The sequence below is a fragment of the Opisthorchis viverrini genome, assembly GCF_000715545.1.
Source record: "Opisthorchis viverrini unplaced genomic scaffold opera_v5_21, whole genome shotgun sequence".
Lineage (NCBI taxonomy): Eukaryota > Metazoa > Platyhelminthes > Trematoda > Opisthorchiida > Opisthorchiidae > Opisthorchis > Opisthorchis viverrini.
In genome coordinates, this window is record NW_008751677.1 from 1,411,704 (window position 1) to 1,437,302 (window position 25,599).

The 25,599-nt window shown below is 40.0% G+C and overlaps 1 protein-coding gene across 1 annotated transcript in view; it reads right to left on the reverse strand.

The window, feature by feature from the left end:
• T265_01892 (hypothetical protein) overlaps positions 1–25,599 on the reverse strand; it is a gene marked incomplete at both ends in the record, with an annotated part of 48,083 nt that overhangs the window by 22,036 nt on the left and 448 nt on the right. The window contains 2 exons of the mRNA XM_009166018.1: positions 2,321–2,429; positions 15,512–16,089. Coding sequence (XP_009164282.1) covers positions 2,321–2,429; positions 15,512–15,824 — 422 coding nt within the window. The remainder of the gene's footprint in view (positions 1–2,320; positions 2,430–15,511; positions 16,090–25,599) is intronic.

The window sequence follows — 25,599 nt, forward strand, 5'->3', positions numbered from 1 at the left end:
GGTTTTGCCAACTTTATCCTTCACCAACTTCCAGGTTATGCACAGATTCAGACGATGTATGTGAGGTCCCCTTTAAAGGTACCCATTCAGCAAGCACCCACAGGTAGTAGGAAAATCTGTTTATCCAAATTGTGGCTAAAATTAAGTCTTGAAATTTTCGCCACCATGTTCGTCTAATTTGCATAAACCGATTTTGCACCCCGAATTTCGAGTACTAAAGCTCGAAGATATTGGTCATCGCCATCCTTAAAAACAAAGTATTTTCGGTAAAAGGGCAGTTCATTTGACCGTATAAATAATCGTGTACTTTATGCACAGTAAGATACTTTCATCTTCGACACCTTCAACGCAAATACTGACAAAATATTCCCCCGGTTTTATTATACCAGAAGGTCCACATGATTTCACTGGGTTAGAGAGGGTAAAATAACCGGCCAAAATTTTTCTGTTTTATTTGCTATTCGTTTTGTTGTGTTTTTCGTTTCTGGTAACTCATTTTTGGAAATCCAAATGGGCTTTAATCCACGGAACTAACTATGCCATCATTAAACCGAATGTATGTTTTTATGTAATCGTCTGAGTTAATAAGGTGCCCTTTTCCCATAATTAATCACTTCATACAAATATTGCACATTCACTGTGACATCTCTTACTTTCCCACTGCCAAGTATTAGCTTCCGTCCAATTCAACGATGCTCCCGGAACTTTCATGCCGGTCCACAATTTCGTTCATATAAGGTGGTCCAAAAAATGTCTAACGAAAAAGACCAGAGTACATGTTCACTTTGTCCTACATTTGTGGCCATACTAATTTGGTAGGTTTTCCTGATATCCATCAGTGAGGATCTGTCTGGAAAAGTGTCTGACCTTCTCAGACGAAAACCGCTGTAGGTAGTGAACTCTGATCGTACTGATGGTAAATAAATCATCCGCAGACTGTCGGTACTAGGAATATAAGCAGATCAGCAAGCTAGACTAACAAGACCGGATACATCTTAGAGATTTTGAAATTGGAAAAAAGCTCATACACTTGTTAGGTTTCCAAATTATTGGAACAGTTCTTTGGTCATACCTTTTGGAAGAACAATAAATATATATGAGAATTCCTGGTCTTACAACATCTTTTCTTGCTAGCAAATTGTGGGAATTTCTAGAAGGAACCACGCCTGGTACCATTTTACTCGATACTTAATTCTGCGTAGTGTTAAACCAAAGCCATTTCCATAAATAAAGCCATAAGTCTAAATGGGCAGGAAAACTCCATTTCTGATAACCTTTCAAAACCAAAGTATCATTTGAGAACTTTACTGTGTTTATAGTACGATCATCCAGTCACCCCACGTGACTCTCATCCCTGAAAGAGCGATTCAGTTTATATGATCTCCTTATCCTAAGAGTAAGTGTTTTACCCGATGTGTATTGTCAACTATTTTTTCCAGCGACCAACAACCGGTGCTTTTAAAATCCTTCAGTTTATTTGTTCAGTGTTACTTAGGCACTGGTTCTTAGTCGTTTCCGGCTGATCAAAAAAAGCATCCTGAAGTAGTCATCAGTGAAATCTTTCTTCCACAAAAGACCAAAAAATAATTGGATCGTTTCAAATGCGACTCGACATGTTTTCTATATGAGGAAATTGGCCTGCTTTGTTATATCTAGCATGCAAATTCAGACCTAGTTCAAAAAACAAGTTCTCAACTGCTAAAACAGTGGACGTTTTTCGAGGACAAAATCTTTTGAAGCAGATGCAGGCTTTTTCCCCTCGATTGGCCAATGATTCCGTTCCACCGGAGCAGATAAATCACAATGAAAGAGGAAACTGCAAAGCTGTCTCGCAACAACGTTTCCCTTTGAATGTTTCTTACAAAAGAAGAACGCTGACTCATCCATGAAACAGGAGCTATTCTCATTTTTGTATTATCTTTCCGAATATCAACAAGTTGAGATGTTTTCTCAGACAAATAACAAATGGATCTGCTAATCAGTAAACCAACGCACCTTACTAATACGAAATGATTGTTATATGCGTAACAGGAAGGTTAGTATCAGGTTCTTAGATCGGCCGACCTTGCCCAGAAAAATTATTTTATTCAATTTTTGAATTAATTTTATTACCATAGTATTAGACTTTCCACTTCAGCCCAGGCTAGGCGTAATTGGGCAGTTCACCGCAAATTTCGTGTTTCAGGCCATCTGTGGGATTATATACAGAATTATACAGCAGAGAATGCAGTTATTGAAAAGAATGGGCACTATGAATGAGCACTATTCATGGACTGGGAAATATCGAGTTGTCAAACTCGCAAACGTGAATTCCACTTACGTGTTTCCCACAACAAATATTGCAAGCTGCTTCGGAAGGAAGACAAATTGTGTGTAGTTGCTGATTCGTGCATCGTAGAAAGTTGCACCCACGTTGTTCTGTAACAGATCTGGAAAAAATACGTCTTCCAGTTGAGCCTGCGAAATTTACTTGACCAAAAAATGGGACAAAGCTTTGTCGCAAAAGCTCAGTACTCATGTGAACGCACACGCATTAACGAAAAAGAGTTGAAATCAATGTGATATAAATAGGAACCCACCAAGAGTGCTTCACGTTTGACAACTTTCTACTCGTCGTCGAGTTTTGTTGCATTAAAGATCCAGGGAATAGGTTTTCTCGAGAGTATATTGCTTTACAGAGATACATTGACTTCTTTTTTATTACTTTAATGTTACTGAACCATGCCGTAGACTCATTTGCGTTTCATCTTCGAACCAAATTGTGATCAAATTAGTTGATCCACCAAGCAGGTCACCATAAAAACATCCAGGCAAGGCTGATAAATGTCTAGTACTTTACCGCACAATAAAGGCTGAATAAGCCGATACAGACACTGTAATGTTGCGGGGTTCCGTTAATACCAGGTGAAAAAAGGCATCTTGAATATTAGGCCAACCAAATTTTCCAGCAGCCTAATCCTGCTAATTAGGTTATAGAACATGGAAATATTTGACAATGCAAGACATTTGAATGCCTTGCTACATCTGGTCAGTTTGCAAATGAGTAGCGATTGTTCTGCATTATTTGATAGAATCCTTGACCAGTTATTCTGGGGTTATAACAAACATTTTATTTAAAAATGAATTAGTTCAAGCTAAGGTAGACGCTACCAAAGAGGAACCAGTATAAACAAAGTTAGACTGATGATTACCGTGTCAAAGAAACTACACATTGAGTAATATGCTTTATTCTGCTTCGAAAACACATAAGCTCAGGAATAACAAGGCTGCTAGTTGGGAATAATGAAACGGATAGCATAAGAAAGGAATGGAAAGAAGCCTCCTGTTAACTAGAAGATCAGATAAATTTTTAGAACATGGAAATATTTGACAATGCAAGACATTTGAATGCCTTGCTACATCTGGTCAGTTTGCAAATGAGTAGCGATTGTTCTGCATTATTTGATAGAATCCTTGACCAGTTATTCTGGGGTTATAACAAACATTTTATTTAAAAATGAATTAGTTCAAGCTAAGGTAGACGCTACCAAAGAGGAACCAGTATAAACAAAGTTAGACTGATGATTACCGTGTCAAAGAAACTACACATTGAGTAATATGCTTTATTCTGCTTCGAAAACACATAAGCTCAGGAATAACAAGGCTGCTAGTTGGGAATAATGAAACGGATAGCATAAGAAAGGAATGGAAAGAAGCCTCCTGTTAACTAGAAGATCAGATAAATTTTCTCACCGTTATGGTGGTATATGAGGTGTGAACTTTAATCATTTAGTTTTAATTAGCCAAAAAGTAAGTACACGATTTCCTAACCGAACCAGCTATTCTAGCACAGGCGATGCTTTCATGGTTGATTTAAAGACACTAATTACTCATTTATCGCAGGGCCTAAACCCCTTAAAGCAATATAGGTCCAAGTACAACGTGATTTCCATGGAAACTCGGAGGCTAAGCCTACATGTTGAGACCCAAAGAAGACTGTCGGACGGTTTTCGGGAGACTTAAAACTAGTGTGTTACCTCTAGACAATACGCATTTCGTTATCACTAACCAGAACTGCGTGTTCATTTCCTAATCTGCCGAAAGCAACTAGGTCCGCAGTGGAGATATTTCAGTCCAGAAAACCTCATCAAAACAGGCCGACGGATACATATTGCGTTATTAGTTGGCGTTTCCTTGCTACGCCGTTTTTTCTCGCGAAATTCCGTGGGAGTTCAAGGAATAATCTGAAGCCATTAGTCCGTAAGCCTGTGAAGAAAATGTTGGTATCCTTATGGATGCTAGTGGGGTAAGGTGTCCATGAGACGTCATGTGTGAATTTTCGACTGCTATACACTTTCATTCACACCAGTCCGGGTGATAAAAATGCCATCGAAGATGAACGGATTGCGTCTTGCAAGCCTGATCTCCAATTAACCCAAAAATAGATAAATACTAGGGGATAGTGTCTGAATAAGGTCATTTTATGTTTGTTTCTTGCATCCTGACGACATTAATGATAGTACTTGTTTAGCTGTTTGGCTTTGTTACTGATGAATTAAGAGTAAAGTAAAGATAAACTATTTTGTTTGTCACCAGTTTCAGACTACAATAAAAAGCGTATTGTTCCCATGCATTTTTAATGACCCTATTGTAGATATGTCCACCTGCTTTTGGCAGTTTAATATTCTGGTATTCAATAGCTGAAATTTGAATGATCATTTGTGATTTTATCACATCTGGTTGCTATTTTGTTTTGTCTTCCCTAAGAACTGCTAGTGTAACAAAATATTCGTGAAATTGTTTCGTATGTCTAAGTACTGAAATATCACATTTTTATTGTACCGTTTCGAAGCACGACTCTGGCAACAATCATCCGAATACAGAAGACCAAATATCACGTGGATTATTTATCGGCATTTTGTACACATTTTACTCTTAAAAATCATCATCCGAATACAGAAGACCGATTATCACGTGCATTATTTAGTGGCATTTTGTACACAAAGCCATATTTGCGTAAAGAAAACTACTAACAAGGTTGCTGAAAAGTCTTCGACAGCCCAAGAACGATTTCGTCCGTCAACCTTATGGTCTAGTCGAACCCAAATTGGACTGTTTTCGAGAAATACACTCATTTGGAACTCAATTTAGTTTTCACGGGAGACTCAGCTGAATCTCTGGTTTATGATTTTACAACTGAATCATGAGGCGGTCTGTGTGCAGCACATTCGTTTGTAGAATATCATAAACGAGAGATTCAGTTGCGTCTCGCTTGAAAATTGATTTGATTTACAAATGAGTGTACTTCTCGAAAGCCTTATTTGGTTTAGAACCGGTAAAAGGCTTACAGAGCGGCAATAATGTGAAATGGACTACACGCCAAACAAAACCTCATTTTTAGTCAGCAAAGAGAAACATCCATCGGCAATATTGGCGTAACATTTTGGAGCATTTTGCCACTTTGTGCTCGGTGCTACTTGTTGGTGCTGCCCAGTTCTAGTGAAACGAAAAAAAACGGACGAGAACGCATGTGACAATTGGAAGTCACATACTTCCAGACACAAACTTTCTGCAAACGGCAACAAAGACCTTGTATGCTTCTCTTCAGTCTAAAACTACTTGTTCCATTCATGTTGGGATAAATGGTTGAGAAATATCACATCACACTGTGTGGTTTGAAAAGTAATCACGGAGAAAAATCAAGAAACGGATCATAGGTGGTCCAGAGATTTGGACCAGATGTTTGTAGCCCAGGCTTAGGCAATTGGTTTTCGTTGGGCGAGAGTAAAAACGTTTTGTAGGCATATTCCATGGCTTCATTTTCATAAGACAATGATGTAAAACATGGCTGAAAAGACCTAGAAGTGGTGCTGAAAAAGAAAACGCTTTCATGCCTTTTTTCCTAAAAATCACATGCGTATGTTATCTGGTAGAAACAGATTGCAATCTCGAACATTGTGTGACGTTCGAACACAAGTTACCGAATGAGTCATTGTCAATCCATAACGCCTCAGTCCAGTTGACAGCTGTAATTTTCTTTGAGACATTTTTTGCTCATGCATCATTTTATGGTAACTAAACGTGCTAAAACGATATGTACGTTCGAACAACTACTGATATTTTGCTCTCAGTACCGTAAAACATGCATATTGGTTTGTCACCGCGAGCGGAAATAGACAGTATTTGTTGTAAACTGTAGGCGATTGTAGTAAAAGTCACAATGTCGCGCTTTTTCACAGAGTGTTTGATCACTGAGTGCATAGAACTTATAAGCCTGCGAGTTAAAATTCACAGTCCACTTTATCTATGCGTCTTTAAGTGAAACGATTGGTGTCGTGACAGATGCACTTGTAATTGGGAATAATCGAGATTGCGGTGTTATTAGTCATCACAATAAACTACTGATCAATACTGTTTTAGCAGTCAGGCCTGTCCACTATCTCATCTACCGAAAGTTTGCATTAGTTGCGCGGTATCTTTAGGCCTTAAAGTCACTTGATCACCCCATACCGTAATGGTGATTCCCCGTTTCCTAATTCATAGATTTTCATTCTTTGAAACCTACCATAACTTTGTCAGTGGGTACAGATATCAGTGCCTTTTGCGCCCACGTGATGAGATCATAGTAGGTTGTTCATTAATTGACAAGTTTGTTGATTTTAGTAACCATTTACCTTGATGCACATCTTGGAGATTAATCGTTCACAAAATGTAACGAATGAAGATAATAAGGTGTATGTCGAAGTCAATCGTTTTGACTCCGGCACTGCCTACCGCTTAGGGAAGGTGCGTAGCCGTGATTGATGCATTCCAGAGCTGCCATAAGTCACGTGATTCTAACGAGTACAATGAATTTAGGCAGCTGAGTTGAGCAAAAAGATAACGAAGCAAACGGCAAAATTTTTCCCAACTACAGTGCACCTAGGTTAGAGGTTCCTGATTCTCCAACATAGTCCTAGATCCATAAAGGTCTGTGCGTTTTGACTCCGGCACTGCCTACCGCTTAGAGAAGGTGCGTAGTCGTGATTGATGCATTCCGGAGCTGCCACAAATTACGTGATTTCAACGAGTTCAATGAATTCAGGCAGCTAAGTTAAGCAAAAAAGATAACAAAGCAAACGGGATTGATTGTTAAACGACAAAATGTTTCCCAACTACTGTGCATCTAGGTTTTGATTCCTGATTCTCCAACATAGTCTTAGATCGATAAAGGTCTGTGTGATCAGTGCACAATACAGGCTCAAACTATTGTGATCCGTGATGAGCATATTTATACGTCCCACCGAAACCAAAGGAATGAAACAACAAATTTGGATACAATGCATAGGATTACATTCCATGAAAAGGTTCCAACCAATTAGACCCAGAGAAGATGGCATAAGCACTTGAAAAATATTTGATATGGACCCAAGAACCCAATGTAAACGAACGCAAGGGGTTTGGAATACGCTCGACCTCATAGATTGCTTGTTTACAATCTGTACGGTAATGCTGATGGTATTATAGTCAAGGTTCTATCTGTCGAAATGTCAGTAGTGATAAGATGATACTTCATTTTGTTCCTATAATTTAAGACAGTGGAGTTTTGTCTCAGATTTAATCAGTTTCACTCCTAATTATTTAAGATGTTTTGGAAACAACTTTCCAAGAACCCGGGCAAACTCCGATATGCGTGCTGAGCCAAGATCATCGAAGTATACCACTACATTCCTTTCAAAGGCTGCTCATGGGTGTCATCGTTGGAGTGAACAAAAAAGAATAAAAATAATTTTCGCAGAAACGAGAAGACCCTTTTTATGGTAGTCGATGCACATGGAAAAACTCGTATCAAACGTTTCCCCCACTGGGTGATAATTTGCACTAGAGGATATTCGAAACACTTTTGCAAAGTCGGATTTGGACGAATTTAGAATTTCTTTTGTGTATAAAATGCCGATTTCTCATAAATATACCCTGTAAACTATTTTTCCATTTGGCGAGGTAATTTGTGTATTGTGTCAACACACGTATTAGCTTACTTTGGAATAAATGGTATCCGCTTAGCTACACATCCGGTTCCGCAATAATCGTTAGCATATTAACTGATTTGGCTACGCATGACTGGCAGATCCAACCAATATTCATGCCAACCAGTTGGCTTTTGTTTGTTCGCTGAGCTTGGCAGCAGAGTTACGTGCAGATCGCGAAGACGCGCCACCCGTAAGCGGCTGTTATCCATATTTTGAATCACCGCTAGCTGCATATCAGCCAAAAAATCCAACAGATATTCATTTGCCGTTGCCAATTTCCTCTTGCGGTATATGATTGCAACTTGGGATATATCATCTATAGCCCAATATGATCATATTTTCCGAATACTAGAAGAATAAACAGCCAATCGAGTTGCCTGGTTTCTTTTCGGCCGAAATAAGCAGCTGTTGACTCTATTTGTGAATTCCTGTGATGCATCTATTAACTGGTAGAAGCATTGCATTCTTATGCTCAATGTTGGAAAAAGAATTGATGAATTGCTTTCTGATGATTGCCGGATCATGGACTATATTTTTTGCAATTGATGGAAGCCTTGAACCACAAACAAATTGTAGGATTTTGAAAATCAACTTTCACCTAAGGCAGGAGTTACGGGAATGTTTGCAAAACCCTTACCCGTTAAATGAACTAAAACGAATGCACTCGTTTTTATTAGAAGATCGTCCTGAAGTTGGGTTAATGGCAACCGAATACATCGCTTTATCTGAGAATCCTTGTATAACTCATCGTGATGTTATGATAAACATAGTCGAACTTACTCCCTCATGGGCTGACTAGGTTCCATGACTCTCGCGCTGTCCATATCCTTACGAGGTCAAACAACATCCTCTTATAAAGATTTCCATTCTTGGTTGAAAATTACTCTTGTAAAGCCAGGGGTGTATTTTTATTCACTTCAATGTATTTTGAGTAAAATAGACGGCTACTCATCCGTAAATCCAGATGTTAATTAAGTGAGTCATCATACAGATCACACAATTCTTTTGGGGGAAAATATTTCAGAATCTCGCATTTAAGCTCTACTTGTTCTCCGGACCAACTCACTTGTCACACAGCCGACGTCTCTTCTTATTCTTAATGTACTACTCATAAGGTTGCTGAAAATCCGTTGACAGACAACGAACGGTTTTGCCCCTCTTGGAGCTCCCCGGGTTTCCGTCAATCTTACTTTACAGCAGAGTATATGCCGAGTTGAGGTGCACAACGTTGCCATAAACTTCTATATAAACCGATCCCACTCAAAAGCCATGTTTAGAATGACTTGAATGATTTTATCGAGCAGAAGATCTTTTTTATCCACATGGTCTTCCCGGAATGTAATATTTATGTATTCATGTTCACATCAACACGAGATGCTGAACAATCTTTTAGTTGGCAGCTGGAGTGAAATTTCGGTAACTAGCCAGCTGGTTGGTGGAGTCCAAAGGTCGAACAAAAAATTGATACTGATCATATTACTGGGGTCTGTTATTCTTTAGATGGTACAATAAATCTGTTCAGGTAATTTGGTTTAACTGAAAAAAATTAGGTTGAGTATCGGATGGTTACGAAATTCATACATATGTTCATCCACGTCTTGCGGAGAAATGCAGTCTAGTGCTCGTCCTTCATCGATGACTACTTATTTGTTCTTGAGTGTTTATCGAGAAGTAAAGACAGTTAAAGGGCAACTTTTTCCCTAGTATAAATAAGTTGTGCATAAAATACTGCAGAGGGGAACGTAAACATCAGTATGTTCCTGCCCGTGTAATTCGGTATTAAAGACGAGAAGAGTTGTTTAGGACACAGCCTAAGAACCGCTAAAAATAGCCATCGGTTTTTAGAGTGTAGATGGTTCGGACAGAGGTAGTTACTTTTCAATGCGCACTATTATGGCCACAATGATTAATCCGTTTAAATGAATGGCCAGCTACCAGATTGGGTGTTGGACCAGCTGCGGGATGCCAACCGCGTTACAATAACGCTAGTTTGGCTTTTTCTTGCTGTGATATCATGCCACAGTCTTTTGCATTCTTCCATAAATAACGGTATACACAAGAAAAGGTCACTTTTGCAAACAATGACTTCCAATGGGGTGGATTTTCGTACCTCATATCTCAATCTGGTTTAGGGAAAATACATTGGACACATCTTGGTCAGTGCCAGGTATGAAATGAAATATCGCTATTGTGAGGAGCTGTGCAACACTCGCAAAGATCGGGCACATAAATACGACATTAAGCGAACATGTAGGTAAGCCAGCGAGTCACCTGAATGATTGCTGTGCAGAATAGCTACTTTAAACGCGCAAAAAAAGCCTATTTATACATATCTTTATCATGGAACAAGCACTATCAAAACTGGTCAGGCAGTAAACAGATAAAATGAAATTTAACGGCACCATGAATTAAGATACGGTTGAGAGTCTCGAGGCTGTGCGTTAAAATATGGAAACTTTTCTGCTAATCCTGTTGCATCCACCCAGCGAAATCAAACTGGTAGCAAATTTTTTCCTACTATGCTTCCTTTACAGCTAGCATTGACTCGCAACCACATACTACTGACTCAGTGGGTCGCCACTGCTTTCATCTCCACTGTCAAAACATTGAGCATGAGACACCAGTATTCTGCCGTGATTAAAGTTCACTTTCAGCGGGCATATCCACAATATAGGGGATGTCATCATTTGCATTACAAGACTACGCTAAAGCCCATGTGGTAAGCATATATTTCTGTGCTGGGAATCAAATCTGATTGCCCACTTTATGCGACACTTGTTGATGCTGATCTATCATCCTACGTTCATGCGTTTTCTCCTACAGCTAGTCTGTAGCAAATGGACAAATTTCGTCACCTGACTAGCTGTTGTAACAAAGGCTTCAGATGAATTTTCCCTGCTTCCTATACTTTGATCCCTATGGATGAGTTTCTTAGGAATTCGGTTGGTTGAAGTGACCCCTACAATGATTGCGGTTGGACTGTGCACATTAAGATTTGAGCATCACTCCCTACAAGCAACCCTTGAATCGGGAGCCTACTTATCGCACCCCTATATTCCGGCAACTAGCGCTGGTCATTCAATATGTAATGTGTGTCACCCTACAGTCCACGCAAATTTTTACATCTGAATTTATACAAGCGTGTGAAATTAGGAAATTTCTAAAGTGAATTGCCCAAGTTTATATCTCACATTTAAATGTGCTTCTAAGATGAGTACCTTTGGACTGAAAAAAGAGTGCATAGGCATTAAATATGGCGCATGATTTAGACATATATGTTCCGTATTACTGTTCGACAGTTTAATTGTGGCTCCATTCTACCCTTATTGCCCATGAAAAGTCAGTTTTTGGTCACAATTTCAACCGTAGATACGGACAGAAATGTACGAAAGTGAACCACCGTCGTTAGGAAGGAATGTGGCTCTGGCAGGACCGTGAGATTAGATAATAATCAACACTTTTGCCATTCAAAATCGCTTGTGGCCAAAGAAATTGGCATGTTTCATGCCATTTTTTAATATCAAGTTAATCTTATCATAAATGTGTTTGTGGGATGAATTTTCCATGGTTTGGATGTGAAAATTCTTAAGTCAGGCTCAACGAAAGGAATTAATTATAACGGATATGCCCTGTTTATATTTCTTATACAGGTAGCAAAAATATGAAACCCACAGCAGTGGCATTTGCTCGGAAATGTGTTCTAGCAAATTTGAGTGAAGAACGGAAGATGGAACAAAACTGAAAAGTCTTCCAGGAAAAGACATATTACTTAAGCAAAATCTGGTTTACCTAAAGTTATTCCAGTGGTGCCAAGTAACCCAACGCTTTTGGCACCTAGCTGTTGAATAAGTAGTGATAAAATGTTTTCTGTCTACCTTTTATTCGTTCCCAACGCATGTAGAATCACTCCCAGCTAGTGGAACCCAAATTCCTTCAGCTCTTTATCAGAACTGCCCCCTCCAGCAGAGTAGTGTTGCAATCTGAAAGGTGCCAAAATGGCCTTGATAAGCTTCTATGTCTATGAAGGGTAATGATTATACAAGTTATTGCCTGGTGTTCAAACGAAAACACGATCGTGTTTATCACGTCAAAGGGAAGTCTGCCAGACTGACCGCTATATAGATCGCGCCATTGTTCCGAACTCGATACTGCTCTGAGCAGCATTTTCTATTTTTAGAAGACAACCATGCAAGTGCTGGCTGGAAGGCTCAACTGCTTCGTCTGCGAATGCAGTGAATTTTTCTAGAGGTTACTTAGAAGGATTATCAAAAGGAGGCGATTAAATTTCTCACAATTTTTAGGAGATGCTTACGTATAGATCATCGGTAAAGTCCATTTCAGTGTTTAGTTATGCCCTTTCCCATCTTGTGCACATAGATTCAACGATATTTGAGGTGAGTCTGGTGAACAAGGCGAATGCTAATATCTTACTTCTTATTTCATCTACCAGCCTACGTGCAGCTGTAATGCTGTCCTGTATTGACAGGACCCGCATAGTACTTTCACAAACCAAAGCTGAACAATACATCAAGAAGTCCCTTAGAATGACACAACCGTAGCGAGCTGTCATAGAATAAGACACGATGATGAGTTGGCGTGGATGTGCAAACTGGAATTAACACAAGCCCCTCCGCAACAATTAGACCCGTGAGAGTTCGCTTGTCTCCCTTCCTGGAATAATGTCTTGGGTATTGCCGTACAAAATTTATGATCCATTATTAAAGAAAGCGAGAAAAAATCTACTATACGACATTTCTATTCTCCTACCTCAATGTAGAAGATTTATGCTTTGAATGATCATTTAATTTTGCGTTCTTGTGAGGGTTGAGACATTGTTCTATACTTTTATATTATTACTGTAGAAAAATGCTTCTTTCAAATGCCAGACGGTCTTTTTTTGGAAACAGATTTAGACCATGATTTGTCGAGTTTGCATATTTAGAAAACCTGAGTGGATTCATTTACGCTCATCAGAAATTCTTAAGGATTCCCTCAATTGGGCTACCGTGAATTCTTTGTGTCTTAACCTACTGAATGCAAACTATAACACTGTTATCGAGAAATACACTCATCTGCAATTCAATTTGGTTTTCACGGGTGACTCAATTGAATCTCTCGTTTATGATGTCCTCCAGCTAAATGTGCTGCACACAGGCCGCCTCGTGATTCAGTTGGCACGATATTCGAGATATCGCAGTATATTTTCATACAGGAAACTACTCACGCTTACACTGTTATATCACATTGATGGAGACGTCTAGTTGTTCTCATCACCCATGAAATGAGGAGAACAAAGTAACATGCGTCATTTATCATTATTCAGGAAGTAAGTTACCAACCCTAGTTGGTTTGAATTAATGAATCAAGGTATCTGTTGTTCTGGATGACGATTGCGCAATTACGCTGACAAAACTGCCCGGCTCTTGCCAAAAACATCCCACTTTATTTGTTTTCGCTATTCACGTTCCAATTGGAAAGATTTGTTATCACATCAACAAATCAGTAGCAAACACCGCCACCTTATTGCAACTGAATTTTGTATTCCAGCTTCAGGAATGCAGGAAATATCAATGACAAATTATGCATAGTGTGCGCGGCGACATCTTGCTGACTAATTCACCTAAGAGTTCGCGTGTTAGAGAATGTGATACAGAAAACTGGGCATGAGTACAGTGTACAGCCGTTAACCCTCTGGGCTGTTGTGTCTGCAGCTGGAATCTAAAATGGGAGTGATTAATAAGTGAGGCAGGAAATACTTAGGGCGTAACAATAAAGGAGTCGGAGCGTTGCTCGTTCCTGTTTATTGATTCATTGGTAGGCGGATAATGTGTCAACAAACGATGACTGGTGTGGTAAAAGTTACCCATTTCGATTTATTACCTTATAGGAAAGTCAAACATGGATAAAGTACTGTTCGTGATTACGAAGCGTAGCAAGACTGTTACTGCGAACGTTTCTAGTGTACCTTCAGACAAAGATGTGTTAAACACCAGTTTAACTATTGTGTATGATGGAGTAGGCTAAACCTATCTAAAAGTATGCAGTCAAGAAAGTTACTAGCCAGCACGGCCAAAAGATCAGCGGTAGAGTTAGAACCAGTATCTAGCTGATCCACTTAGTGCGACGGTTTATGTTTTTTTTATTTAAAATAAATAATTGGTTTGACTACTATACTATTTCTAAAAAACAAAGACTAAGTCATTCGAAGTAAGTAACTTCTTAAAGATGGATAACTGACTGTAACGCCTATCATTATGTCGTCATTTATTAAGCTGATAGGTAAAGGGATTTCCGCTTCCTTGAATAGAATAAACAATTTCATTTAGTTAGACCTATAGGACTGTAGATCTATAGACAGATGAGTTTCGTAGAACAATTTTTTTGGTAGGAGAGGCTTCATATATGTTGGCAGTGCTGCTTGCTGAAACTACACTATTCCGTGTGACTCATTTGTGCCCCAGACCGTCTGATAGCCTGGCTTGATTCGCCACACAGAAATGACCGAACAATTGCAACTTCATCTTCACCAAACTTCGTTCATTCACCACTGGACAATTAGTCACTACACACTTGCAAGCATCCAATTTCAATAATTCGATGTCCGGGAATCACAATCTTGCTATCACCACACAAGTCAGACGTATCTCCCTTCGTTGGCTACGTTTTGTGCTCAGACTGTGGTGATTTGAAAACCAGAGCCCATTGATGTAATCCCCAGGTGGCATGATTTAAATAATTTTTGCTCACCTTACTGCAACAACAGCTAAAATATTGAGCCCTTCCCTCTGCCTTCAGTAGACATGATAACCGTCTAATCGAGTTTGACCTTTAGCAGAAGGCATGAATTCAAGCGCAGGAACATTTGCTTAATGGGTTGCGAATGTTTCGCTTGTTGGTTCTGATCAGATAGAGAAGACCACCGGGACAAAGCTCAACCTTTGCCTTCTTCTTCAATTTGGTGCACACGAGCAAAATGATGTGGAAGCCAATGCAATCAAAACGGAGACAAAATAGTACACTGATAGGGAATAGCGAAATGAGCTATCTCAACACTTGTGAATAGATCTCATTTGTCGTTGCAACTCAGGAATTGTTACAGGGCTGAGATTCCAAACAGAACAAAACAAGAAAGCACGTGCTCGCATGGTTAAGGAATGACGCACCTGTGAAGCAAAAAACAGATCGATTAAGTCCTGTATCGATATCATGCTAACCTGTGCTCGCACCGTGAAGCAATGTGGTTTTAAATGGAAGAGAATTTGCGTGAATCTGCTGCAGAGATTAAAGTACCTAATTAAGCGTGCCTTTATTCAGTCCAGCTTCGCCAATTGCGTCATCAGTGTGATTGACAACGGTACTGTGGTTTAGGCGAATATATTGTTGTTTCATTCAGCCCTTGACCTGGTTATGTTGCCTGGTTGAACCTATGTAGAAAAGTGAGCTCTGTATATAGCAGCATGTAGAATAAGTAACTTTGTGACAACTGCCAACAAGTATATGACCAGTGAACAATTCAGACTTACCTTCTATGTACAAAACTCGATAGTCTGTTAATTTCCAAGAAGAGATAATTGCAGTCTCTGGAAATTTTTGAACAACTGCCTCTGCGTTCAACTCCATGTCCAAAGTGGCAGAGTCCTGAATATCTCGATCTACTGGTAGACTTTCCGACGGGCGATTCAATGCCGTTGTGGATGTCAGGGTCGCATTTTTGAGCACACCAGTTGATGTTTGCTTTTCCGATGCACAGAAGGAGCACAATAAGTGAAAAATAGGAAAAACTACAAGAAATGTCTTTGATCCAAGCACAAATGACGATAGTCGTGTTTTCCACATGTTTTACAGAGAAGACAGATTCGACGGCACACACAGTTAGACTTGACGTTCAACTTATGTACAAATACCTGACTAGTTGAACGGCACCCGAACGAACAGAGTGCCTTTTGACGTTAACGATTATTATTTCGGTGGTGCGTGTTGAAACGATGATGTTTTTGTTAGGTAGCTTTGGAATTTCTTGTTGTCCACCGTTTGAAGAATTGCACTTTTTCTCACCTGTGATAGATGAGTGGAAATCATTCTTTGTAAACCGACCTCCAGGCTGTGGATCATGAGAAAAGGAAATAGCAACAATTTGATAAGACAGGAAATTTGGAACTGTCAGAAAAGTCTTTTAGAACTAAGATGTTACGATAAAATGCTTTTCCTCTGCTTTAATTAACGAAAAGACCAGTGATAATCAGTCCGTGTGACTCATTAACCTTAGGTACAATTGTAGTAATGCCATATTTTACGTGATTTTAACAAATGGAATGGAATGGAAGCACTTTATATCGGAATGTCCATGATAGCACGGAACATTAACCAAAGACTTCCCTAAAATCACACCACAAAGCGAGAAGGAAACGGCCGAATCACAAGGGAATAACCACAAACAGAACTGCCGAAGTGAATGCGCCCAACGAACCAACCAGAGACCACGTCAGATTCACAGAAGGCCAATGAGACTTCGTGAAGACCGCTTTTAGAACTACCAGATACTGTTTAGATGCAGAAGAGGAGGAGAAGAGGAGGCAGAAGAGGAGGAATTCACCCACTCAACCATGCACTGATGTCACCTCAATGAAACGTTTGCAACCCAACTGCCAAGCTCGGCGAACAGACCAACAACCAAGCAGCACACCCGAGCTACCTACATTCCAAAACACTTCCCTAAACTCTTCGCTGATAAGGGGAGTTAATCGTCTTATGCCGTTAACATGTAACCGGCCGCCTGATGCAGCATATTCTCTTCGAGACTATCACCGTGAATCTGAATTGCAGTCAAAAGTCCGGCTTCCAGGATGTGACCTAAGAGGGTCGTCGCAGTTGCAGCATGTTTAATTGGGTGACTTCAGTACTATTTGTCGTTCGGAAACTCTCTCTGATATAAGGTCACGCAAGATGAGGTAGAAAGGGATTTCGTCGTGCAAAATGATCCAGCACCTTCCAGGATTTGCACAACACACTGCGAAATCTGTTGTGGCATACAAGGTATGGTTAGTAGACAAGGTGAGAGGCGGGTGACAATTTCTCCATCCGTAAAAAACCAACAATTCTGTTTCCAAAATACATCTTACCGCCTACATTTTCTTTCTTTTTCTTAGCCCGCCTCAAGAATGGATAAAACGAATGTCTTCAGTTCACTACATATCTTCTAATTAGGAGGTAATGTTATCAGTATTTGCAAGGTGGTAGATTTCAGAGACCATATGTGATGATTTTTACGAACATGATGCTCCAAATTCCTATCCTTTCGTTATTTATCCATGTATACGCATCACCCACCAGGACCAACTACGATTTGAGAAAAACTATTTTATCATGCACACATGTTTAGACAACTGCAAGCTGGCTTCGTTTACGTCCTTAGGGTTGTAAAACTATTTAGGGACACCCGGTGCACTTGCTGGTTTATTGCACTGAGTTGATGAAAATTTGAAATGAAGAATTATGCATTTCAGTTGTCAGCTATGGCAAGAATTAAGAAAACTCATATTAGTAGCTGCCAAGAATGCAGGAATATAAACGTATCTGTGCGAACAGAATCTATGCATCGTAATTTGTCAACAGTTAATCTGTTTTTATCTCAATGTGAATGGAAGCCTTCAGAGGAATTTCCAGATAGTTCTAAATGACAAAAAGATGTTATTCTACTTCCAATTTCAGCATGACTGATATAAACTACACCCAGTGGTCCGCTTTCACCGCTTCGATTGTTTTCACAGGCATCGACCAGACCACATAACTGATCGCAAAACATTGCGAAATCGGTCACTAATACATTGATTGTTGACTAGATAGTTGATGACGCTTTCGCCAAGCTTCGCGACCGATCTGCACACGTTTTTTAACAATCAAGGGGATGAAATTTGTGCGTTCGTTGATACGTCTCGATTCAGGTGATGATCGCTCTGGAAGGTCGCTCGCACTTTCTCTCCCTCTGCGTGGATGAGCTAATGCTGTGACGGTTGTGTAAGGGAGGGGGATTCGGTGACCTTTGGTCGGGTTTGGATTTCCACCCCCCACCTTCTGTTTTTGCTAATGATTCTACGTCCATTGACAACCACACACAGTCGCGTGTCAACTCGGTTTATCTAAGACCGCTTTCCTTAAGCTTGCCAGTTCCACACCCTCGATTCTGTTCACACTGTGATGCTTGGTAAATTTCACCAACTGGGCTACCAGCTGGTGTGAATCGCAGTCCCCGTCTTAACACTTTCACATTCCTGAGATCTATTCCGTCCTGTATCAAACTCGTGCAGCACCATCGATGATTCCTTGATTAGTGTTTAATAATCTTCCGCATTACATAGTGGTCTGTTTATCCTCATTTATCCTCACCATTTCTGGTGTGCAATTCCCTGCCACTTTGTCCTGTGCAAACCTTAGTGTAATCGTTGCAGTTAAATTTATAGGAATGGTCTTTAGTCCCCTCAACATGGAGGGAAACTTTTCATTGCCCCAATAATGAGCGTGGTGTTTTTCCCTCCTGGGAAGCTAATCGAATGCTGGTTAAATTCAGCAATGCCCGAATGATCCACATTGTTCCTGCTTTATATGCAGTGACTGCTGCACCAATCCACTCATTGCTGTGTCTGAATACCGGGGACAATATCATTCTTAGTTGACGCTTAATCAAACTCACTGATTATCCTGATTTAGACGTCTGTTAGCGCTCCCGGTTTGAACTGCTGTTCTGTCGATCTCTCCTTGCGTAGCTCCCTGACTCCCGTAAAATTCGATGAGACCATACTGGCGTACGCGAACTTTGGGTGTGCTGATGAGTAGTTTAAGACGGTTTCTGTTCCTGTTGGTTTCTGGTATATAACAGTTTTTAATTTTCCACCACCCACGTGTTATATAATTCAGAAAGTGTAATATGCCCGGGATCGACTCTATCGTCATGCTAAACTTGATTTGTCGACTTAAACTATTGAGATAACCGTGGAATTTGTTCATGCTATCTCGTTCGATTACAACAAATGTATCGTCAATATAACGTCAAAAATGGAAAATGATATCCGGCCGAAGCCATTCGTTTGAATTTCCCCATAAAAATATTAGCCAACATTGAGGATACTGGAGATCCCACTGCAGGAGCTTCTCCTTGTGATTCGACAGTTGTGTCGACTACAAACTGATCTATATTCACACACTCTTCGCCCTCAACTATTTCACCCACCGAGAGCTATAACCTTTCCTCAGGTGTCATGTCTGCATGTAACAACCTCTCTTTTACCCCCAGATCATCTGGGCTGGGGATGTTTGTGTACATTGATATTAAGTCAAAAATCACGTTACATAGCAACACATCTACCGATGGTTTACAGCAGTTTTTGAAAACAACAACTGCTTTATCTGTTTCAAGCGTTTTTTCAAATGATTACCATGATTCCATTTAGATCAAAATCAAATTTATATTCTTTAGCCGTGTGTGCAAAGTGCGAGTTGCTACAGATATTTGTAGCATGGAAGTTTGGAATCTTGCCATGATTTTTGAATACCGAACGCCTGGAAAAAATCATCTTATGACTAAGGTTTAATCTGCGTTTTGGTCCATACCTCAGAAATAAACGCTTGGTGAGCCTCGTGGTGACATGGCTTCTCCAGTGCCGGATGGAGATCATGTGCCCTCTTTGCTTGTTATAAATACGCAACACATATCGGATATGGACGATCTTTAATATGGTTGATTGATTGGCGCACATTTAGACTTTAAAACGAACGTAGAAATGTGACGGTGCTTTGTGAGATATGACAGTTCCTCACAGTTGATCAATGAAACTTCAGTCCAGAATGTTTGCAGTGTCAAACAGCCTAGGTCGCGTTTTGCACGTTGAAGCGAATCGCATCGAACAATGCTCCCCTGCAGTGGATGAAGTCAGGGGTCACAAACTTATTTGTAAATGAGCCATAATCGTCATTTAGTAATCGTATGACTGGCTTCAACTTGTCTTAAAGCCCACTGGATAAATTTTAAGCTCCTTCAAACATTTGTTTACGCCATATTTTATCTTAGTTTACTGTCATTTCTGACAATACATGGTTTTTCTCCACTGAAGGTTCACGTAGAGTGAACCGTTCGTTTTTTATCCAAATGAAAGGACAAAGATACATAATAGTTGAGCGTCACTACGACCCATTTTTTGTGGGCTTGGAAATACAATTTATTATTTCATATTTACGAAAAAGCTATAAATTAAGTTCACTCCAAAACAGATTAAACACTGCTGAAAGCATTCCATCTGTGAGATTTTCGTATTAATGAAATCTAAAGTGTCCTCCCTGTCGAAGATATTGCACCTAACCACAGCTCACACAAGTTATTTCCTGTCTGATATTCTTAACACATTCTATCCCGAATCAGAACTCCATAGACTGCCCATACAAGTATTTGAGTCCAGGTCTTTCCCAAATCCAACCAGATGGATTGAGCGCCAGGTATTCCTGCGTAGTTTGCAGACTCGACTGAACCAGCGGGACGATTTCTGTCATATTACTGGATGTTATAATCATGCTGACATCTGGGTCAGCTCTTTTTATGCTTTGACTCGTAAATTCTGACTATAGGAACCATATTGAACGTTTTTAATGGCTCTTGACAAAATCATATTTATCTCGGGCAATTCTCCACTGGTATGCTTTTGTGGAAAGCCTTGGTGATAAAAGTTAAAATTTAGGGATGTGTGAAAGAAACGGTGTCTTTGAAAAGCTGTTTTCCACTGTGAATTTACACTTTTGTAATGCATATCGGTATTCAGTCAGCATTCTGCAGAATAGACGCAAAGAAAAATCGACAACAATGCGAATGGCACAATGTTAGACCGGCCTTAAATTCTCGATCTGGTTGAAAAAAACGGTATCCTGACCAACATGTTCAGTTAGTGTTACTGTCATGGTAGTTTCATGGTCAAGTGCAACGAGAATCAGGTGGATATCAGACAAAAAAATAAACATAACAACCAGGGTTTGGACTTGATCAACTTGGGTTTTACGCGATAGCTAGTCTCGAGGCTTTTGTTCACCAGCAAAGATTTCAGGTGTAAAACTATTCTGCTAGATCCTAATCGTATAAGCGTAACTTACTGCCAAAGCGATCCCGCAATGCTTTATTCAGAGGTAGCCTTCCGCTCAACCCCAATCGGCCGCGGACTGGCCAGTGTCCAAGAATTCAACTAAATGCGTTCTTCAGGTAAACATTTTAGTTTATATGGGTTCCAGATTGATGTCACCCAGGAACACAAAGGTGAACTAATTATTAGCTTCGAAAAGACCTTAAATCCGGATTAAATCATGAAAAATTCCACAAGCATGAGTGAGCAATTTTTTCAGTTAACCAAGACGTCGAGCATTCTATGGTTAAAAACAGCAAAAGACACTTGAACCTAGAGATATATGGATTTCCTTACTTGGGACCCTTCACTAACATTTTGTGGAGTCTTTCGTAACTTCATGAATTGACACCGGAGACCAAACGATTCAAACAAGATGTAAGGAAAACAAAGAAAGGCGCTTTGGCTCTCGTGTTACCTCTCTTCGATGGGTTTACCACATTCTGAGACTTTCCCTTTTTAAACGTGCCACAATAGCAAATTCAAAATAATATGACGAAAACTGGATAGATATTTTATTTCGACACCGGCGCTCACTGCCAATGATGGCCACCAAGACGTTTCCTCAACTTGTCTTGCTGCCTTAAGTCGTTTGGTTACATATCACCTTCACAAGTTCACAAAATTTAGTTCAGCACGCTCTTAAAAAAACCACCTTTGTCATACTTCAAATGTAGAGGCGCCAATTTCTTTAAGCAGCTTTGAAAGCCATTCCTAGCCGTGGGCATCGATCACAACCCGTAAAATCATTATGTTGATTGGCCATAGCATTTTGTGGTGCCATGTGATGGAATTTGAGCTGTACTCAACCACATTTGCTTTTATTGTTTTTTGAACAAACAGCTGTTACTTTACAGTGAGGCTAAGGACAGGAATTCAATAGAATCTTCAAACGAACATAACTTATGCTTAACCTGATTCAAGTGCTACTTAGTTCTCAACTGCCTGCAGCTGTAACATTTCCTGATTTCATAGGTGATACTTGTGACAGATAAATGCTAGTAGACCTGTTCTTACCTAGTTATCTCGTGTAAGGTGAAATGCTGTTGTACCTGCAAGATCGCACGGCAGGAGCAACTTCTTGTTTTGTGCACAGAAGAAAAAAATCTCCCAAAACTTTGGACATATGTTCATAGTCATTTGTTGCACATCAGGAAAACGGAAGCGAGTACCTAATTGAAAAGTCAAAACAGGCTTTGCCACCATAAAGATTTTGACATTTGTCTCCAAAATGGTGGACTTATTAACTAAAGGACCCAAAACAAAGGTTTGAGGATCTCCGCGAAGCTAAGGGCTAGCAATATTATACAATAAATGTATTCCAAATAGACGTTATGAGTTGCGCAGCGAGTATGTTACAGACAATAATATTGCTATTGCCAGTACGTTTTAATAAATGCATCTCTTTTGCATCTGGTTTATTTTTCTGCAGACCATGTGGTCACAGGGAACATTTTAGTTATCTGAACAACACCATCCCATAAAGTCAAGCTTGAGACATCAAGACAGGCTGACAGAATCCGGCGACTATTGTCTGGACATGGTCGAATTTAGACTGTGTGTTTGAAAAAAGTCAAAACCTTTTAGTGAACGCAAAATGATTAATTAGCTTCTCTGTGGACAAGACAGTCAAGAATCTGGTAGGGGACGTACATGATTCAATAGAGATAAATTCAAAAACATGCATATATATGGGTGAGCCAGCATGATCGTGGGGTCATCTACAGCCGTGCTTAAATTATTTCTCTTGTGGAACCATGTTTGATAAGTTGATGCGAATTAACTTTTTTGAGTTTTGCATCGGGAACATCCGCGACATCACAAAACTAATGAAGTTGATCGGAGATTACGTTCATTTGAGTTACATCTGGCGTTTTGCTTAGTTAACTGTCGAAACGTCACCTAAAATGGTGCAACACCAACGGTAAAGCAGACTCAACTAAATCTCCATCCAGTCTTTCAATCATCTGAATTGTGATATATAAGAGCAAATACCTAAAAGAAGCACAATGCAGGAATATGGTCCGAGAGGAGCCGGTGTAAGGAACTAGCATATATCTCTGCTTTTAGTATGAAACCCCGGGAGAAGCCTCCACTCTTTGAAAAATTCTTTCCAGGTATATTCCTTCGAATGGACGAAACATTTTCAAACGGTTATTCGAGTTCTTTTCGTGTATTCAAGATTTTTCTGTTGATACCTTTCAACCTCCATAGCTCAACAACCCAAATGTCCGGTAGCCCTGAGCAGAATAAGACGTCGCACAAGGAGCGGGATTGCCCAATTGGGTACAGCGCGAATTTAGCGACCGGAGGGTGCGTGATTCGAACCCAACCTCTTCTTCTCGACTTCCCCTGTCTAGGCTTGGGCAACCTGGCAGTATCCCAGGTAGCCTACGGATGGCCTGGCAGCTAGGCACCGGGAGAGTTACACAGCTGAACGTGCTTTGCACAATTTACTAATTTACTTCTTATTACCACGAATTATAAGTTAGCTTTACCTAGACCACATACTTTTAACACTTGTGCCGTCTTCAAAGAATATGTCCTGTAGAACATACCTCAAGCGTGCTATGACATTGCTTGAGCCAATCCCAGTTTTTAAAGACAACATGGACATGAATCTCCACAACTACCATTAAGTACGCGTTTATCGATACACCGCCACACAGAAGTTGTACAGTGGATAGAGTAGAGTTGGTTACTGCGACTAACACAGCTTTTGAGCTAATGTTGAGCATCTGGATGGCTTGCGGCTTCAGCGAGATATTCAAGGGCTGTACCCACTGATCTGGATACAGCAGGCGAGCTAAGTGTCATTTTGAATACAGAATAAAGCGGCATGCTGGAGCTTAGTCCGGAAAACGAGAGACCATCATCAATATGCTTTTTTTAAATTGTAGATGGACGGAAAACTGAACGATGGATTGGAAAGTGAATTTCGCATCTGATTGCATTTAAGGGCACAGTAATGTTCTGACTACCGTGGCTCCACTTTTGGATCACACCTTTTATGCAAAAAAGCAACCATCAATTAACTTAGATAAAGCCAGCAACCTAATTTCTGTAAATGCATATTTGACATTTCTTGACCTGTTGTTTAATCTTCGTGAGCCATCAAGTTTACTCATAGCAATAATCATTATCATTCTTTGTCACGAGGCAACTTTGTCCACCAACCGTGCAGAGCTAGCATGATGAATTTGGCTTTCGTTGCATCGACTCAATTAGTCAATCATAATAACCTTCACACGTGACAGGACATTGTGAATTTTGCGATTGCATCCACGCTTGTTCGAGCGACTTGCATAACATCGTAGGAATTACTGTTAACCTGCATTTCATGTCATTGTTTGCAACCTTTCGCGCGTTCGATACCTGCCTTTTTTCACTAGTAAAATACCTAGTCCGATTCGTTGTTCCATCCCTTTTCAACTGAGAGACGATTATATTCAAAGGTTTAGGTTATCGGATTCTTTCTAGATGAAACTTCCACGCTGATGGGTTTTGATGTACTCTGTGTCTTTGATCCAATCCGCCTCCTCTTCTAAGGGAGGCGAAAACGACCGTTTCGCACTGGCCACGTTTTTTTCACAAATGATCTGTCTAGATCATGCAAAAAACCACTGAGCCAGTTGCACAGTAACCAAGCTTTTAGCTGCCTACAAAGTGTTCTAAATTTGTCCTGTCATTCTGCGCGTTGCAGCGGCGGAACAATAAGGGTAAACAAGTTTATTTTTGGAAAGTTGGTTACTACTGAAAATACACAGCATTCAAGGAATTAAAAAATAACATTTTATTTTCAAAATAACGCATCTTGGTTTATGGCTGCATGGTGTATGAATCTTTATACACTAAGTCACGTTTGGCAGTATCAAAAGCAAAGAAAAAGGACGCACGTTCTCAGGTGATTAAAATAATGTCCACATGGGGTGGTTAATGGTTAGTAGAAGCACAGCTTTTTGAGTGCTTCACACTCGATCCTGCTTTTACCGATATTTAGCGGATGGTATCCTCGCGAAGCTTAATTCATCAAACAAGGCAACGATACAAGTGTGAAAGACCCTGTTTGAGCGATCAAATCAAGATGAACTTGCGAACTTCAGAACTTCTAAAGTAATCAGGAGACTAAACTTATGTGATACGCGGAATTTCGTTTTTGTGACAGTAGGATCTCTAATCAAATGGGCACTAATCAATGTTCCATCAAACTTGGGTAAAAGATGGCAAACCCCTGCTATCCTGATGTACGCAAAAAGCTCGCTTCAATTCAAAATGCCATTTGGAAGATGCCCTAGTTTTTCCTAAAACTGCACTAAGTATTGGGGCCCTTTTTACTTCCCGTTATGTAGTCGATCATTAGCATAATAGGTACTTACATTAGGGATGGATAACAGATCTGGTGAAAGACCCTCAGATTACAACAGCGTTGCGCTTTATAACTTTTTGTAACGTAAACG